Here is a 19,775-nt window from a genome sequence, read left to right as displayed (position 1 = left end):
TTTTTTAATAAATAACGAAGCAATATTTTCAAAATCGGTTTTAGAGCACAGGTAGAGTATGGATCAAAGTATTTTCTGATATTTTTTTCGTGGTGGAAAAAGTTTTACGTTTTTGCAGAAACCATTATTTTACGAAATTTTGTTTGAAATGGGTTCTACTTACCTTACCGGAAGTCTTTCCTCCTGCGCACGTATATGGTTACTACGGCGCAGTACCGATTACCCATTCTCTTCTGCTTTGACGGTTTCTCCGCATTCGCAATGACTATCTGGATAGCTTACTTCCCTTTTCTGAATTCGAACTGCTTCTAAGATAGTTTGCTCTCGCTTTCCGTGCATTTCACCAGCCTATTCAGGATGATCTTCTTCAAGAGTTTGCCAAGTGTATGCAGCAGGCATATCGATCGGTAGGGTGCTGGATCTCCTGGCGGCTGGCCAGGCTGCGAAAGTTGTGTGAGAACGGTGACGAAGAATGAACCACGAGCTAACTGCAGAACCTAGCATCCAGAAGGTGGCAAAAGCAGAGAGGATATGATTCATTGATTTAAAATAGTGACTGCTATAAATATTGTTTGAATATCGACATAAAATATCCTGAAGAAGCTAAGTAAGCCTATATTATATGGTCATTTTTCACAAAATTGACTATAAATCAGGAACGAAAAAAAGTGCATTCCAAAAATTTCAGCGATCAAAGCTTATGAAATCACCTTCTCAAAAAAATTTTTTTGAAAATTTTCCGCCAGTTCGGGCATAGTTTTTCCGGCTTTTCACTATGAATTTTCTCAACGTTGAAAAATTGTGTGGAAAACTTTTTCCACTTCATTTTTTTTTGGATTCCTAAAAAAATTGCTTTCATTTTCTAAAAAAAAACTTTGTTTTTACGATGCTTCGTTCTTGAGTTATGATTTTTCAAAGAAAAGGCTTATATTGCACATTTGGACATTTTTCAACAAAATTGGCCATAACTCAAAAACGTAAAAAAGTGCTTTCCAAAAATTTCTCATAAAATAACCTTCTTTAAAATATTTTTTTGAAAATTTTCCCCGAGTTCGGGCTTAGTTTTTCCGGATTTTCTTTATGAATTTTCTCAACTGTGAAAAGCTTTTTCCAGTTCATATTTTTTTTGATTCCAGAGAAAATTTGCTAAAATTTTCTTAAAAAAACTTTGTTTCTGCGATGCTTCGTTCTTGAGTTACGATTTTTCAAAGTATGTAGGTCAGGGGAAAATAAATAATTTCCACCTGAGTTTTCCGGAAAAATGGGCGACTCTGAATTTTTCTCATTTTTTTGTTCATATATCCATGAGCCCAGCCTGTGGATGAAGTTTCATAAAAATCTGAGACCCTTCGGCCCTAATCCGTACGGTAATAAAAAAAATCCTCAAGTGTAATTGCAGCTGCCAATTGAACAAAATAGCTGTAAAATGGAGTCGGTGATTGAAGAAAAAAAATCTATTTGGCCACAGAAAATATGGTATTTTAGCAAATTAGGCCGTTTTTCTTATTCTTCTTCTTCTTGGTGTAACGTTCCCAGTGGTATAAAGCCTGCTTCTCAGCAGTGGTCTATGAGCACTTCACATTTACTTACTGAGAGCTCCCTCTGCCAATGATCATTTTGCATGTGTGTATCGTAAGGCAGGCACAAAGATTCTCTATGCTAAGAAAGTCAGAAAAATTTTCTTTACATAAAGTTCCTGGACCGGCCGGGAATCGAACCCGTCACCCTCAATACGGTCATGCTGAACACCCACGCCTTTTCAGCTGTGAGGTGGACCAGCATTAGGCTGAAATAAGAAACTTGTTGAAAGTATTAAGAAACTACCGAATATTCTAGCCATCGAGTTTCAGTTGTTCGTAAATCATAAAAAAGAATATATGTATGTATGATTAAAAATGAAAATAAAAAAAATATGAAAATGGAAATCAGAGCGAGAATAGCCTATCCTTTTTTCATACACCTCGTCATTTGCCACATAATATCCCAAAAAAGACACGCCGTCATCGTCAATGGTCCACGGCGTTTATGGGATAAAAAAACTCCATTTAACTGAAATTAAAACCCTCATTTCATTCGAAACTATGATGCAACTTAACTACCTTTGTTGCCATCACCGCCAAGGTTGTTTCAACCGACGACGGGACTGTGACGAACGCTGTAAGGTGTATGACGGCTAGACGAAAAAAAAATCCAACCGCCGTGACTTTGTTAATTTGGAGAAAAAGAAACATGGACATCACAAGGCAACGTCTAGATTTTTTCTATTGTTTTTTTTTGAGTCATTTCACATGTCACAACTGAAGTATTGACATCGATTCGATGAACTTAGCCAGCACTCTGATCGGCTTTACGTTAACTGCAACGTGAGCTATAATTTACAATGACTAACTCTTCTCCCGCTTCAATTCAAGATCAACCGATGAAACGTTTCTATCAACATCAGCAAAAGATTTATGTGCCACTAAGCAGTTACTACACGGCACACATGAGAAGGAAGTTAGAAAAACATAACTATACTTCCACCTATTATGCGATGAACGGTTCACAGCGAAATTGACGGCGTGTAATAGGAAGGCACAACACCAACAACAACAACAACAGTACCTAGCAAAAAAACGAAGAAACACCGATCGTCAGTCAGTCAGCACCTATACGCCTGGACTAAGTCAATTCAAGTAGCGAAAGCATTGAAGAAAAAACCGCCGACTGCCCATCAGCCGGCAGCAGCCAGCTAGCACCCCCTGCATTGCAACTGTGTAGATACCTACAGTTGCCTACATATATGAATGTGGTGGCTTTTTCCGCCGGGGTATACGCCTCGGGCTCAAATTACCGACATGATGTAAACGAAGAACCTTTACAATGCTTCGACGTAATCGGATTTTCACAGTGCAAAACAATACCCACCACCACACGGGCCAGACTCTGCTGTAGTGTTTGGATGGTGTGTGGTGCATTCGAAGGTTCGAGTTTTCTTCGTGGAGATCCATACGTTTAGACAGACGGTTGATGTCTTCTATGTGTCAGCTGAGAAATGGAGATGTCATTAGACGATGTTAGTTCTTCTTCTTTCTGACGTGACGTATCAACTGGAATAGAGCCTGGCGTACCATGTACGACAAATATCAATTTCACTATTGGCAGTTAGAAATTTCGTTCACATTTCTAAACCTGATAATTTTTGTCCTAAAATATTCCATATTTATCTTGAAAGATCACTGGTTTAAGCACGTATTATATCCTGTCTAGAGTTTCCTTCAAAAACTCCCATTTTCCACGAAAACTTAAGGACAAGGTATTTGGAGTACATTGCTCAAAATTTCTAGAGCACCGTTTTATAGAACCGTTGAACGGATTTGGATGTAAATGCATCACGCTGTCGACAACCACTAAACAATTAGCGTGATGCATTTTCATCCAAATCCGTTCAGCGGTTCTAAAAAACGGTGCTCTAGAAATTTTGGGCAATGTACTCCAAATACCTTGTCCAGTTCTCTACAAAAATCTAGAGCTTTGTTCTTAAGCTTTTGAAGATTTGCCTCTGGAATTCCTACAAGAGTTCATCGGAGAATCTTTCAGATGTTTTCAGGCAATACCTCCAGGAGTTTTTCGGAAATTCCTCCAGGTGTTCCTCGGACATTCCTCGAGGAGTGACTCGGGAGCTTCTCTAGGAGTTCCATGGAGATTTCTTCAGTCCTCCATGAATTCTTCACAAAATCTTCCAGGTATTGCAGGGAAATTCCTCGGAAATTCTTCCAGGAATTTTCCAGGAATTTCTCGGAAATTGCTCCAGTAATTTCTCGGAAAATCCTCCAGGAATTTCTCGGAGACTGTTGCAGGGATTTTCTCGGAAATTCCTCAAGGAATGCCTCCTGGAATTCCTCCAGGAATTCTTGGAGTATTCCTCCAGGAATTCTTCGAGGATTCTTTCAGAAATTCTTCGGGAATTCCTCCGGGAATTCCTCGGGAATTCCTCCAGGATTTCTTCAGGAATTCCTCCAGGAATTCTTCGGAAACTCCTCCAGGAAATCTTCGGGAATTCCTCCAGAAATTCCTCGACAATTCCTCCAGAAATTCCTCAAGAATTCCTCCAGAATTCCTCTAAGAATTTTTCCAAGCATTCTTCGGGAATTCCTCCAAGAATTCTTCAAGAATTCCTCCAGAAATACTTCGGGAATTCCTCCAGGAATTCTTCGGGAATTCCTCCAGGAATTCTTAGGGAATTTCTCCAGGAATTCTTCGGGAATTTCTCCAGGAATTCCTCCAGGAATTCTTCGGGAATTCCTCCAGGAATTCTTCAGGAATTTCTCCAGGAATTCTTCGGGAATTCCTCCAGGAATTCTTCGGGAATTTCTCCAGGAATTCTTCGGGAATTTCTCCAGGAATTCTTCGGCAATTCCTCCAGGAATTCTTCGGGAATTCCTCCAGGAATTCTTCGGGAATTCCTCCAGGAATTCTTCGGGAATTCCTCCAGGAATTCTTCGGGAATTCCTCCAGGAATTCTTCGGGAATTCCTCCAGGAATTCTTCGGGAATTCCTCCAGGAATTCTTCGGGAATTCCTCCAGGAATTCTTCGGGAATTTCTCCAGGAATGCTTCGGCAATTCCTCCAGGAATTTTTCGGGAATTCATCCAGGAATTCTTCGGGAATTCCTCCAGGTATTTTTCGGGAATTCCTCCAGGAATTCTTTGGGAATTCCTCCAGGAATTTTTTGGGAATACCTCCAGAAATTCTTCGGGAATTCCTCCAGGAATTCTTCGGGAATTCCTCCAGGAATTCTTTGGGAATTCATCGAGGAATTCTTTGGGAATCCCTCCTGGAATTCTTCAGAAATTCCTCCAGAAATTCTTCAGAAATTCCTCCTGGAATTCTTCAGTAATTCCTCCTGAAATTCTTCAGAAATCCCTCCTGGAATTCATCAGAAATTCGCCTTGGAATTCTTCAGAAATCCCTCCTGGAATTCTTCAGAAATTCCTCCTGGAATTCTTCAGAAATTCCTCCTGGAATTCTTCAGAAATTTCTACTGGAATTTTTCAGAAATTCCTCCTGGAATTCCTCATAAACTCCCCCTGGAATTCTTCAGAAATTCCTCCTGGAATTCTTCAGTAATTCTTTCAGGAATTCTTCAGAAATTCCTCCAGGAATTCTTCAGAAATTCCTCCAGGAATTCTTCAGAAATGCCTCCAGAAATTCTTCGGAAATTCCTCCAGGAATTCTTCGGGAATTTCTCCAGGAATTCTTCGGGTATTCCTCCAGGAACTTTCCGGGAATTCCTCCAGGAATTCTTCAGGAATTCCTCCAGGAATTCTTCAGGAATTTCTCTTGGAATTCTTCAGGAATTCCTCTAGGAATTCTTCAGGAATTCTTCCAGGAATTCTTCAGGAATTCCTCCAGGAATTCTTCAGGAATTCCTCCAGGAATTGATCAGGAATTCCTCCAGGAATTGATCAGGAATTCCTCCAGGAATTGATCAGAAATTCCTCCAGGAATTCTTCAGGAATTGTTAAGGAATTCCTCCAGTAATTCTTCAAGAATTCCTTCAGGAATATTTAATTCCTACAGGAGTTCTTGAGGAAGTCCTCCAGGAATTCTTCAGGAATTCCTCCACGAATTGATCAGGAATTCCTCCAGGAATTCTTCAGGAATTCTTCAGGAATTCCTTCAGGAATTGTTCAGGAATTCCTCCAGGAATCGTTCAGGAATTCCTCCAGGAATTTTACAGGAATTCCTCAAGTATCTCTTCAGGAATTCCTTTAGGAATTCTTAATTCCTCCAGAAGTTCTTGAGAAATTCCTCCAGGAATTGTTCAGGGATTCCTCCAGGAATTCTTCAGGAATACCTTCAGAAATTCTTGAGGCATTCTTCAGGAATTCCTCTGAATTCCTCTAGGAAGTCCTCCAGAAGTTCATCCAGAAATTCCTCCTGAAATTGCCCTGGAATTCGTCCAGAAATTCCTCTGGAATTCCTCCAGGGCCTCTTTGGGAATTCCTTAATTAGTTTTCCGGAAATTCCTCCAGGATTTCCGCGGAAATCCCTCCAGAAATTCATCGGAAATTCCTCCAGGAATTGGAAATGCCTCCAGGAAGTCACGGGAAAAGTCTTTAAAGAAGAATTCGCGAGGAACTTCTGAACGAATTCCTGAGGAACTTCTGGAGAAATACTCTATGCAATGGATTGTTTGAAACATTACAATCAATAAAATTTTATTATCTGCGTTACAATACGTCAGAGGGCTTCCGCGTACTTAAGATCTCAAGTGGGATAGTAATCCTCCATTACCCTATAAAATATTCTATGGTGATCGTTATTGCCATTTGTTTTCATTTCATCACCACTGGCAGACGATTTCACACGATACACATTATATGCAGCTCTATGCTACTTACTGTACTCATTTCTGAGACATCTTTATTCCACCTTTCCTCGGTGGGAACAATCTCTACTCGATACTTCAAGTTGAACCGAGTAAGTAGCCACTAGGTACAGCTCACGCGCCTGTAAGCCTCAAAGGGCCATTAAACGGGTGATCGAAACAGGTTGCCGGTTGTTGTTTTAGAAGGTATAATAATACCGCAGTGACAACATCGCGGTGTCCAGAAAGGCGGGACCTCTAGAATGAGCTATCATTCCGACACGTTGCTGCCAGCGCTTGGAAAAAGTTATGGCCAACCGTGTTGATTTTATGTGCCAGATCTAAGAGCTATGATTACACTGACACTCCCCCAGATAGTGGCACCCATCCACCACCCCTGGGGTCCGATCTAGATGTTTGCTTTCGTTTAGCTGCCCTCGTCTCGTGGTTTCCAGTTCACTTTTTGTCGTGTGAAACCAAACAATAATAATAGGTACTGCCGACTTTCCCTTTGTCTTGATTGCTGGAGTTGTAATTTTTAGATTGTGTTTCAGGGTGTTTCCTTTGCCTTTCGAGGGAAGATTTCCGAATGTGATTATTCGTTGGATGAATTTTGTTTACATTTATTATTTGCTTTGTACTCGATGTGATATTAATTATGCTTCATTTTGTCTTTTTACAGATCAAAACTAAAGTCAATGTGGCGACAAGATGGTTATCGTTACACGGGTATGTATATTAAGACGGCTAATTTGTAATATCTGGATAAATTCAACTTTACCTTAAAAATGAGCTTTGAGTTAATTACTGTCGTCGTCAAAGCTGTTAATTAGGCTGATACAAATTTCATTTAGACTTTTTATCTCCCCCCCCCCTTTAAAAAAAAAATAGTTGGAATTTGCCTTTAGGGGGAGAGAGGTGGGGCAGATAAAACATATCTATCAAAATATCGACTCTCGCTAAAAATTCTTTATCAAGTTCGCCTTTTTTTTTTAAATCACCTCCCCTCGGCCAGCCAAAGAGTGGTGGGACAAAAAGTGAAGAAACTATTTGTAACGACCTTAGTTGCGGAATAAATAAATACATAGCTGACTCATGGTGAACTGCCGGGCTAAGATTTTCTCGAAATTCAGTCAATTTGATAGCTTTGCAGAGGACATGGACATTATCACCAGAACATTTAGAATATTTTGTTTTTACAGTAAGAACCAGTGCTGAAAATGTCATTCCTACATATCTAAATTCAACCACATCTAGCTCTTTTTAGAAGCTCAACCTGAGATTATGGTATATGAAAAACTTGTGCGGTTAGACCAGTTTTACAAGAAAGCCACGGAAAACCCGTTCTTTTTCGAATATTTGAGATACATGTCACGGACTACCTTCCAAAAATGTCAATGATATTCATGGTGAATAATCATTTCGAGGAATTACTGGACGAAACTTTACAAGAATTCCTGTTAGTAATTTCTGTAGAAACCTCTAGAGGAGCTCTCTGATAAATTGTTTGAGTAAATTCTGAAGAAATCCCTACAGGCGTCTGTACAGGAATTCCTTGAAAAGTTCCTGGAAAAATTGCTTGAAGAATCATTAGAGGAACTCTTATTGAAATTTCTAAAAAAAAATCACTGCTAGGATTCCACATCAAATTCCTGGAGAAAAGAACGTTAGAATAGCTGAAAACAAAAAACTTCTGGTGGAATATTTGATACAGAAGAAAGAGCATGAAATTCCAAAATTAGCAAAAAAAAAAAAGAAATTCCTCAAGCTATAGAAAGACATATTTTATGTAGGAATACCATGAGGAAGCCCTGTAGGAAGCCCTGGAGGAATTCCACGAGCAAAACCCGGGAAAACCCCATAGAAAAAACCCTATATGAAAGCAATCCTGGAGAAATCCTCTGAGATACATTGTTTGATCTAGTTCTGGAAAAATAACTGAAGACATCCAGAGAAATTTTGTTCAAGAAATTCCTAGAGGTATGTCCGGAGCTATGTCCAGAGAAATTTCTGGTTAAATCCCTGGTAGAATTTTTTAAGGAATCCTAAGAGGCAAATCGACGGAGTAACTCTAGTAAGAATTATCGGAGAAATTGAGTTGCTGTATAAAATCCTGGGAAAAGGCCTTCAGGAGTACCAGCAAATATTTCCCAAGGATTCTCAGCAAGAGATTCCAGAAGAATTCCAAGAAAAACTTGACGATGAATGTAAGAATTTCTTGATAAATTTCTGGATGGATAGCAGCAAAAATTTCTGAAGGAATCAGTTCACGGATGGGTTTCCGATAGGAATTTTGGTGAAACCCCTGGAAAAATCTCGGCAGCAACTGTTGAAGTAATAGCCCAAGAAGGAACCTCACCATAAATTCCTGGAACAATCTCAGCAAGTCCAAATGATCACCTCAGCCTCGTAGACTTATTGTTCATAAAAAAAATAAAATTTATGTGGAGTGTAGATATTGGCCAAACACCCCATCCTCCTCCCCCTCTCCAGACTTATAGTCTATGTGACTTATGCACGGCCCCCAAGTATTCCTGGAGTCATTTCTGGAACAAAGAAAAACAATTTGCCTTCTTTGCCTTTCTCGTACCTACACCAAAGTGAATTGAAAGACTGTATGTTCACTCAAAAAACGAATATTCGATAGAAGGTTCGGAGAGTCAAGTCGCATATACCAATCATTTCAGTTCGACGAATAGAGATGATATTTGTAGGTGCGTATGTATGTGTGTAGGTATGTATGCCTGTGCGCAAAAAAAAGTTCACTCACTTTTAAGGCACTTCCCATTGGTCAATTTTACGGATCACAGTTCTAATAAAACCGGATTTTCAGCGCATTGTTTGCTATTGAAAATGGTGCGAATCGTCAAGGCTTCCCGGAGTTATGGTCATTTTAGTAATCCGGACCAGTAGGGGTGAACTGGTCATAAATAAAACTGAAGCAAATTGTATCATGTGACACATCAAATTGCGCCGAATTGCCCAAAATCCAAGATGGCGGCCTAAAATCGAAGATGTAGTTTTGAAGAGTTTGACAGCCTATAAACAAAAGAAGGAAAAAAAAATCCTATGGAAATGTTAGTGGCTGAAATGCATATGATTTCTAAAACAGCACTACATATAATGTTCTCTCAATGAGCAACAACAAAGCCTCATTTTTTTTCTTATGACTGCGAGACACACCAGCTGGTAACATGGTCTAATATTTTTTTTGTTCATTTGACCTTTTGTCCCATTCGACCTTTTGTCCATTCGACCTTTGTCCATTCGACCTTTTGTCCTTCGACCATTTGTTCTTCGACCTTCTGTTCTAAAGCCGCAATATGGGTATATTTGATATAGAGAAGATGTTCGGAGTCCAAAAATTGCGACCAGAATATGTAAGATGGCGGCCCAAATCCAATATGGCGGCGCAAAATTCAAGATAGCAGCTGCTTTAATTTCTAAAACCATGTAATATGGATTAATTTGGTAAGATCCAGAGTTCGGATATGGTTAATAGAATATTCAAGATAGCGGTTCAAAACCAAAGATTGCGGCTTACAATTTGAAATGGGGATATCCAACATGATGACGACCCAAAATCCAAGATGGTGGCTTGAAATTCAAGATGGCCGATGTTATAAGAAGTTTTAGCCTCTAAAATCATGCATTTTGGGTATATTTGGTAAGAGAAATATGTCCAGAGTTGATGACGGATCAAAATGCAAGATGGCGGCCACCAATTCGAGATAAATGCTAGCTTAACCCTTTGGAGCCGGAGGGGTCATATATGACCCCAACATAGAAACGACTGTATAAATTCGATAAAACAGAATACAGTCTTCGGCAAAGTTGTTGCAAATTGAGTCCTCTATCAGGGAAAAATGAGAATATTTGTATTTGGGACTTCATTGATAGCCTAGAACATCCTGAACACCATGAAGTTTGGAAAAACGAAATATTTGACATACCAGTTGTTCTAATAGCTGAACTTGGATGTGGGTTACGTTTATATGTATTCATTTAACCTTCGTCAAGAATATCAACACGTGTTTTATGTTCTGGGATGTTCTAGGTGTTTTAAACTGTCCTATAGCGAAGTCCTTCAAATCTACAAGAATAATTTCATGTATTTTCGCCACAAATAATAGCATTGCATAACCTTCTGGGATCCGTGAAGTTCTGGACATCTAAAATGTCATTTGTAGACACTGTAGGGATATTCCAGGTCAGCCAAACTACCTTGAAGTTCAGAACTTCAGGTCTACACTCGTAACAGTAGCCATATATGTTATACTGAGTAACGTTGCATAATCAACCGCAGCTACTGGAGCAATCTGAAGTCTTCTAGCTGATTATAAATTTTTGGTACATTCAGGTCAGCCAAACTACCTTGGCGTTCAGGACTTCAGGTCTACACTCGTAACATCAGCCATATCAGTTATACTGAGTACCGCTGCATACTCAACCGCAGTTACTGGAGCAATCTGAAATATACTAGCTTATTATACGCCTTTGGGACATTCAGGGTCGTTCAAACTTTTCTATAATGAAGTCCTTCAAATCTACAAGAAAATCTTTATGTGTACCATGAATAATAGCATAGCATAATCTGCTGAGATCCGTGAAGCTCTTGAAATCTCAAATGTCATCTAGAGAGACTAAGGGGTTGTTTCCGGTCAGCCAAACTATCTTTGAGTTCAGAACTTCAGGTCTATACTCGTAACATCAGCTATATCTGACATACTGAGTAACGTGTCATAATCGGTAACTGGACGAACCTGAAGTCTACTAAATATTATTATCAAACTTTGGGACATTGAGAATCGTTCAAACTATCCTGAAGTTTAGCTCTTGATAGTAACAGTAGTTATTCTCACAATGAACTTTTGACTGTAATCCGTAATCCCACTGGCATATCGTGAGTCATTTCAAGATAGTTTAGAGATATTCCAGACAACAGCACTACTCCGTAGACCATAGCTTCAGGTCTACACTTGTGATAATAGCTTTTGCCACTTCGTTAAGTAGTGTTAATAATCCACTGTACTTACCAAAGCAGTTAGAGGAATAATAAGTGTTGTTATATATTTTTCGGGATATTATGGGCTTCCTTACTGTTATGAAGCTTAGTTGATAAAAACAACCACTGTAACCTTCAGAAGACTTACTGGGCATGATAGATTACAAATCGTAGCTTTGTATAATGAAAGAAGTTACCGTTGCACCCGTAGTCTTTAGGATCTAAACTCTAGAACAATTTGGATGACCTAGGATATCCTGACTGATCTGATATTGTCTATTGACCTTTCAGAAGACTTACTGGACATAATGGATTACAAATCGTAGCTTTGTATAGTGAAAGAAGTTACCGTTACATCCGTAGACTTTAGGATCTAAACTCAAGAACAGTTTGGATGACCTAGGATATCCGGACTGATCTGATATTGTCTGTTACCTTCTCAGAGGATATCTCGACTGATCTGATATTGTCTATTGAACTTTCAGAAGACTTACTGGCGATGATAGATTAGAAATTGTAGCTTTGTATAAGAAGTTACCGCTACACCCGCAGACTTAAGGAACTCAAGAATAGTTTGGATGACCTAGGATATCCAGAAAAAATATTCTGCATAATATTCTACCGTTTTTATGCTATTTTGTTGGTCAATACTACAGAAAAACGTAAAAAAAACTCCATAATAACGCTTGGAAAAATTGCGGCTTCAAAGGGTTAAGGAATTTTAGGTTCTAAAACCATATACTATGGGTTGGGTATATTCGACATGGGGACCAAACTATCCAAGAAGGCGGCCTAAAACTCAAGATAACAGCAGTTTTAAGAAATTTTGCGCTCTGAAACTATGCAGTTTAGGGATAATAACGACTATAATATCCAGGATGGCGGTCTAAAATTCAAGATAGCTATTGTTTCAAGGAGTTTTGGGCTCTAATATCATGCACCCCTACAATTTGGTATGGGGAAAACGTATAGAGTCCAAAAAAATAGCAAACGGAGTATTTAAGATGGCGACCAAATATACAACATGGTGGCTTTTTTGAGGAATTTTGTGCTCAAATACCATGCAATATGGGTACACAGTAATGTTCCGATTTCATCATAGTCTGCGCGGCAGAGCTTAATTTTTAAATAATGTCCTTACATTTGAAGATAACTCTCTCTACTCTTCTTTAAGTTAAATATTCAAAGCGCGTTTTGCACCACTAAAAATATTGAAATCGAGCGGAAATATTTTTGAATAGTTTAAAAGATATGATAAGAAAGTTCAAGATGTGAGCTCAAAATTCAAAATAGCGGTACACAATTGAATATTGCACCTATATTGTGGGGATTTAAAAAACAGCTGCCTTTGTGTTATTTTTTTTATAAAGTCTAGTGAACAAAGGTGGACTGTATAAATACCTGGACGGCTGCAGGTCGAATACACAGAAAAACACATACGATTTAATAACTGACCAAAGCCACTCGTGATAACTCCAGGAATATTGGATATATTTATGCTCTGCACTCTGCAGTCATTATTATAAATCATACTTTGTCAAATTTGCAAATTTTACTGTGCATTTTTCAAATGAGTGCGATCAGTTTTGTACCTCTTAATTCCACCGTCTATGGTTTATCTTTTGACAGATATGTGTATCTCGACTACCACTTATAGTCATCTTTAGTGTTAGTTATCTACAGTGGATAACTGACACCGAGAAAAGCTACAAGTGGTATGTAGTCGAAATACGCATTGCTGTCAAAGGATAAGTATTAGAGGGCGGAATTAAAAGTTACAAAACTAATGAAACCCTCGAGGAGGATATTCTGATTAGTACTTCACGTCTAAATCTAAATTCACAGCACACGATACTACTCTTAGATAATTGACAGTAATTTCCTGGGTGGGACACATTCAACATGAACAAAATACGACGAACAACCATCGAGTCCAACTACCGCCAAAGTGAAAGGCATTCAATTACACTCATACAGGAAAATTGAAGCAAATCTGCTGAGAGTCATCTCTCCACGCGCGATAACAAGCCGGAATTCACATCTTATCGGGGCGGCTTCTCCCACAATCAATCCATCGGCGAAACGAGGCAAGTGGAGAAAAACAAAAAAAAAATGAATTGGAAAGATGAGCCAAACAGTAGCAGCAAAGCGGAGGAAAATGCCGAAAATTTAACGGTTCATTAAATGCGGTTTGAGATTGCCAATAAAAATATGGACTCTTAAATGCTCAATTTGTGCACACGAACGATATAGGTAGGTACCTGCCTAAATGTCTGCGAGAGTGCAATGAGGTAGGCGGTGACGGCGACGACGACGACGACGAGTGCGATTATAGAGGAAATGATTTTTCTTCGTTGCTGCGAACATGTGAGAAATAATCTACACCGTGGAAAATGTTGTCACTCGTTGTCGGCACATTTTACGGTATTAGCAGCGGTAAATTGGTCAATTATTGATGGAACAAAAATTATTTCATCAATCAACTGGTGGGTAATTTTAGAGATTATGGTCAGAAACATGAACCTTGACCATTGGATAACGCATTGGAAGTGTGTCCCACAATTAGATCTTCAATGTATTATTTTGGGGAATTTGCTGGGGATTACGTTGGTCTGGACGACATCGCTGTCTCTCTAAATCTATGAGTTGAATTGTGTAATAATAATTATGCATACATGTAGAAATGCGCATTGAATGAATGCTTATTATACAATTAAATACCTCCTGTTTTTTTTCTAAACTCATTTCCGGTCATTGCTGGCCTCAACATTGCAAGCTTATAGAGTATGACTACCTCAACATGATATGACGTATACATGAAAATGAATAATTAACGCCAAAATGATTTGGAAGCACAAGCAAAAAGTAAGTGTTCCACATTTAAAACTGACTCCTGCATAGTAAACAAAGAGTTATTTGTCTGTGCAGCGACTACATCATTATGACATAATCAAACGAAATTCATGACACTTGTACACGTGATAAGCAGATAAGCATAACAAAAACAGCAACCAAAGCACCTTGCAAAAAAGAAACTGTGAAATGAAAATCCACACAAACTAAATGTAAATACTCTGATTACGTGCTAAACTCATAATCAGTGCGAATGAGCTTCGTCGCAGCCTTCGTCGTCATGCGGGCGGCCGCACGTGAGCACATAAGACGTCGTTGTACTTTGTAGATGGATAAACTTGCACATGCATACTAGTCATTAGTTTCGAGTGACGGAGAGATGCACAAATACCATTAGAAGGCGGAACTTAGATTTACAGTTGTTAATGACAATTACACCCGAACCTCCATTTGAGTAATGAGTCGGGACTGCCTAAATAGATTTTTTACATAAATGGATTTAGTGCTTTACCTAAATGAATTTCAAGATTGCAGAGGCGTTCTAGGGGGCTTATAGGCTCTCAGGCGAGCTTCACGATGATTTCAGATGTGTTTCAGAGACGTTTTGAAGCGTTTGAATGCTTTTCAGGACATTTAAGAGATATTTTAGGATGCTTCGGAGGTTCCCAGGCTAGTTTCACAGAGTTTTCATGGGAATTTCAGAGGCGTTTCAAAGCATTTCAAGGCGTTTCAATGCGTTTCAGGGCGTTGAAGGAGGTTTTCGGGGTGTCTAAGGGGGTTTCAGAGGCTCGCAGGTGGATTTCACGGTGGTTTCAGGTGGATTACAAAGGTGTTTCAAAGCGTTACATTTTTAGTTATTTTACTTTACCTAATTATATACATGTAAAGGTATGTAACATTACTTTACTAAGCGTTAAAATTACATGAGGCTGTGTGAGTATGAACCTGAGTCAAGCTCTTAGAGACAACTAAATACGTCAGTAGATTCGATTACCTATACTCAAGGAAGTTCTTTGAGATGCTCAAGCAGACAATAAACACACCACTTGCCAGCATATAGTTGCATGAGGCTGTATAATCATATATTTCATGCACAATGCTCCAATAGATCACTGATTACGCTTGTAGATCCGATGACCTATTCCCCAGGGAGTTCTCGGATACTTCTATACAGTCATAGAACCCACCCCATGATAGAACATAGATGCATGAGGCTGTTTGAGTATGTACCTCATTCATAATTGTTGTAGATACAACTAATAGCTCTCGTAGATCCGATTACCTTCACTCAAGAAAGTTCTTGATGACCCTTAAAGAACCATCAAACTCACAACTTGATAGATCATAGCTACATGGAGCTGTGTGAGTATAAACTTTAGCTCTTTGAGACAAACAACTACATTGGTACATCCGATGATCTATATTCATGGAAGTTCTTGGAGATCCTCAAACTGACAATGAACTCATCAGTTACCAACACATAGTTTACAAGAGGCTGTGCAATAGGGTGTCCCAAAATAGAAAAAGTGTCAAAAAGTTAACTTGCTCACCCTTAGAATGATAGATTAGGGTCCTAGCAGCAATAGTTCCATACATGAAAACTCAATCAAAAAATATTTAGAGGTTGCACGCATCGGTTTTATGAAAAATGGGCGATTTTTGGTATTTTTACCAAAAAAATGCTAATATGAGTTGAAAAATAAAAGGAATAAAAGTCATTAATCAAAGCAAACAAAGTTTGGAGGGAGTATAGGTCGAAAAAGCTGTTTTTATATATTTGGCAAAGGTTAAAATATCAAGAAATCGCGATTTTTTTCACCAAATTTTTAAAAAATGCTCAATTTATAAGGATTTTGAAATTTTTCCTGTGATTCGCAATTCCCTTATTTTATAGCAAATTTTGTGTAGATTATTTCAGCTGAAGACAGTTTTGAGCTATCTCCTTCATGAGTTGAGATATCGGCATAATAATGATAACACAATCAATGAAAAAATCGGATTTTCTTATGTTATTTGTTTTTGTTCACTAGTTTCTATGGCTACCATGCAAAAAAAGCAAATAGCAAGTGTTTGACATGTTATGTTATGCAAGTACACATTTTTGAAGATTTTTAGAAAAAAATAGGTTACTTTGATAATTTTACATTGATTTACTGATTCAAAGAAAGGCTCAAAAAGTGACTCGTTGCGAAATTTTAATAATATAAGTGATCGCATGTCAGAAGTTCTATGATATATTTTGAGTGATGTGCAGATCGCTCAACAATGTTTATCTTTTTAAATAGGTGTTGGTACAGTGGCGTTTCGGTTTTATCACTAGTCGTTTTAATCACTACTCGCCCAAATTCACGGTTTTCTGTTCGATTTTATCACGATTTTCATTTCGTTTTTATCACACTTGTTTCAAAACATTCCGAAATCAATATAAAATCAATACAGCATTGCCCAGTCCACCAAAACAGTTGAAAAATATAAGCTACGACTTATGTATATATTTAGCAGCTGAACAATTTTGGATAAAAAAATTACATTTATTTCTCGTTTCGCCAAATTCACGGTTTCGTTTATACTTATCACGGTAAATTTTTTTGACCGTTATAAAACCGAAAAACCACTGTACTCTTGTTAAGCTGACATATAGGTCCTTTTTAGTTATACCAGAACTACTGCTCTAACATTGAAAACAACTTAAATGAAAAGAAAATAGCTAATAAAAACTGTTAGAACGAAAAATATAGTTTTATAGTTTCAGTCAATCAACATAAAAATTTAAATATGTGCATGATAATGCAGGAATTTTTACGAATCTTAGGATATTTTTTCTTCTTTTTATTCGCGAATTTTAACTAAAGCAGATTCTTTACATAATATTGAGATCTATTATATAATTTGATTTTAAAAACAAACCATTAGCGCACATATTTGCAGCTAGGGTTGGATTTTAGAAAGAATCAGGATGTTCAGATTCCACTATTATTTAAAAAAAAAATATAACTTAGTGACTGGTCTTATATGTTACAAGAGGTGTTAACCTAAGAAATGTCAGTGCTAAAATCTTTCTGCTGCGCAGCTTACTTGTTAAAACATAATTTGCAACCAAAATTACAAGTTTTGAATCGGTAGCTTGCTACTGTTATCTGATCAACAGATGAAATATAAGAAAAAAAATTCTTCTCGTATTCACAAAGCGGGTGTGAAAAGTTATGTTCAGCATATGTAGATATGAAACGATGATTAACTCTCAAAACCTTTACATATTGTTGCTGTCATGCAGTATGAATCGGTAATGATCAAAGCAACCCAATAATTCCTGATATTCTTCAAAAATGTACACTTGCACGTACTATTATATCAAACATTTGTTGTGTGTTGTTTTAATTGCATGGTAGCCATGGAAACTAGTGAACAAAATTGATTAACGTAAGAAAACACGATTTTTTCATTGATTGTGTTATCATTATCATACCGATATCTCAGCTCATGAAAGAGATAGCTCAAAACTGTGTTCAGCCGAAATAATCTACACAAAATTTGCTATAAAATAAGGGAATTCCCGAATCCCATGAAAAAATTCAAAATCCTTATAAATTGAGCATTTTCGAAAAATTTTATGAAAAAAATCGCGATTTCTTGATATTTTAACCTTTGCCATAGATATAAAATCTGCTTTGTCGACCTAAACACCCTCCAAACTTTGTTTGCGGGACCCAGAACTATGATTTACTTTGATTGATGACTTTTATTTCTTTTATTTTTCAACTCATATTAGCATTTTCTTGGTAAAAATACCAAAAATCGCAAATTTTTCATAAAATCGATGCGTGCAACCTCACAATATTTTTTGATTGAGTTTTCATGTATGGAACTATTGTTTCTAAGACTCTAATCTATCATTCTAAGGGTGAACAAGTTAACTTTTTGACATTTTTTCTATTTTGGGACACCCTACTGTGCAAGCAAAAATTTCATTCATAATGCTCCAATAGATCACTGATTACATTTGTAGATCAGATGACCCAAACTCCAAGGAGCTTTCGAACACTCTTATACAGTCATGGAACTTACTTGATAGAACAAAGATACCAGAGACAGAACCTCATTCATAATCCTAATAGATGCAATTAGTATCTCCCGCGGATTCGATGATCTTTAGTCAAGCACTTCAACTCACTACTCGATAGATCTTAGCTACCTGAGGGTACCTGTATGTACCTTAGTCATAAAGCTCTTAGAGACAACCAAATACGTTGCTGGTAGATTCGATGACCTATGTTCAAGGAGTTTATGGAGGTCCTCAAACATAAAATGCACCCACCACTTGATAGTAAGTACATAGTTAAATAGGGCTGTCCAAGAATGAATTTTAGTCATTTGGAGCATTATGATCTTAGAGCATTAGATCCCTGATTACGCTAGTAGATCTTCAGGGTGTTCCTATAAAGTACTATCCCAGATCATCTTCCGTCGTCTTTCACCTAAAGTAAATGAGTTCGTGGGAAGTTACCAAGCCGGTTTCATCAACGGCCGGTCGACAATGGACCAGATCTTCACCGTACGGCAAATCCTCCAGAAATGCCGTGAATACCAGGCCCCAACGCATCACTTGTTCATCGACTTCAAAGCGGCATACGACAGTATCGACCGCACAGAGCTATGGAAAATTATGGACGAGAACAGCTTTCCCGGGAAGCTGACTAGAATGATAAGAGCAACGATGGACGGTGTGCAGAACAGCGTAAGGATTTCGGGTGAACTATCCAGTTCATTTGAATCTCGACGGGGACTACGACAAGGTGATGGACTTTCCTGCCTACTATTCAACATCGCCCTGGAAGGTGTTATGCGACGAGCCGGGCTCTACAGCCGGGGTACGATCTTCACGAAATCCAGCCAATTTGTCTGTTTTGCGGATGACATGGATATTATTGCTAGAACATTTGGAACGGTGGCAGAACAGTACACCCGCCTGAAACGTGAAGCAGCACAGGTCGGACTGGTGGTGAATGCGGCTAAGACAAAGTACATGCTGGTAGGTGGGACTGAGCGAGACAGGACAAGCCTTGGCAGCAATGTTACGATAGACGGGGATACTTTCGAGGTGGTAGAAGAATTCGTCTACCTCGGTTCCTTGCTAACGGCTGACAATAACGTGAGCCGTGAAATACGAAGGCGCATCATCAGTGGAAGTCGTGCCTACTATGGGCTCCAGAAGAAACTGCGGTCAAAAAAGATTCACCCCCGCACCAAATGTACCATGCACAAGACGTTAATAAGACCGGTGGTTCTCTACGGACACGAGACATGGACGATGCTCGAGGAGGACCTGCAGGCACTCGGAGTTTTCGAGCGACGCGTGCTAAGGACGATCTTCGGCGGCGTGCAGGAGAACGGTGTGTGGCGGAGAAGGATGAACCACGAGCTCGCTGCACTTTACGGCGAACCCAGCATCCAGAAAGTGGTCAAAGCCGGAAGGATACGATGGGCAGGGCATGTTGCAAGAATGCCGGACAACAACCCTGCAAAGTTGGTGTTTGCTAACCATCCGGTTGGTACAAGAAGGCGTGG

General features: G+C 38.7%; 1 protein-coding gene across 3 annotated transcripts in view; it reads left to right on the top strand.

Moving 5' to 3' along the window:
• LOC109421651 (myosin-VIIa) overlaps window positions 1-19,775 on the top strand; it is a 98,608-nt gene that overhangs the window by 59,895 nt on the left and 18,938 nt on the right. For all 3 annotated transcript variants that reach the window (XM_019696171.3, XM_019696167.3, XM_062849732.1), the window contains exon 3: window positions 7,035-7,081. In XM_019696171.3, the coding sequence (XP_019551716.1) occupies window positions 7,064-7,081 (18 nt within the window). In that variant the 5' untranslated portion in view covers window positions 7,035-7,063. The remainder of the gene's footprint in view (window positions 1-7,034; window positions 7,082-19,775) is intronic.

The sequence above is a fragment of the Aedes albopictus genome, chromosome 2 (genome assembly GCF_035046485.1).
Source record: "Aedes albopictus strain Foshan chromosome 2, AalbF5, whole genome shotgun sequence".
NCBI classification, from domain to species: Eukaryota; Metazoa; Arthropoda; class Insecta; order Diptera; family Culicidae; genus Aedes; species Aedes albopictus.
Note: the sequence above shows the minus strand (reverse complement) of the source record. Positions and strands in the feature narration are given on the sequence as shown.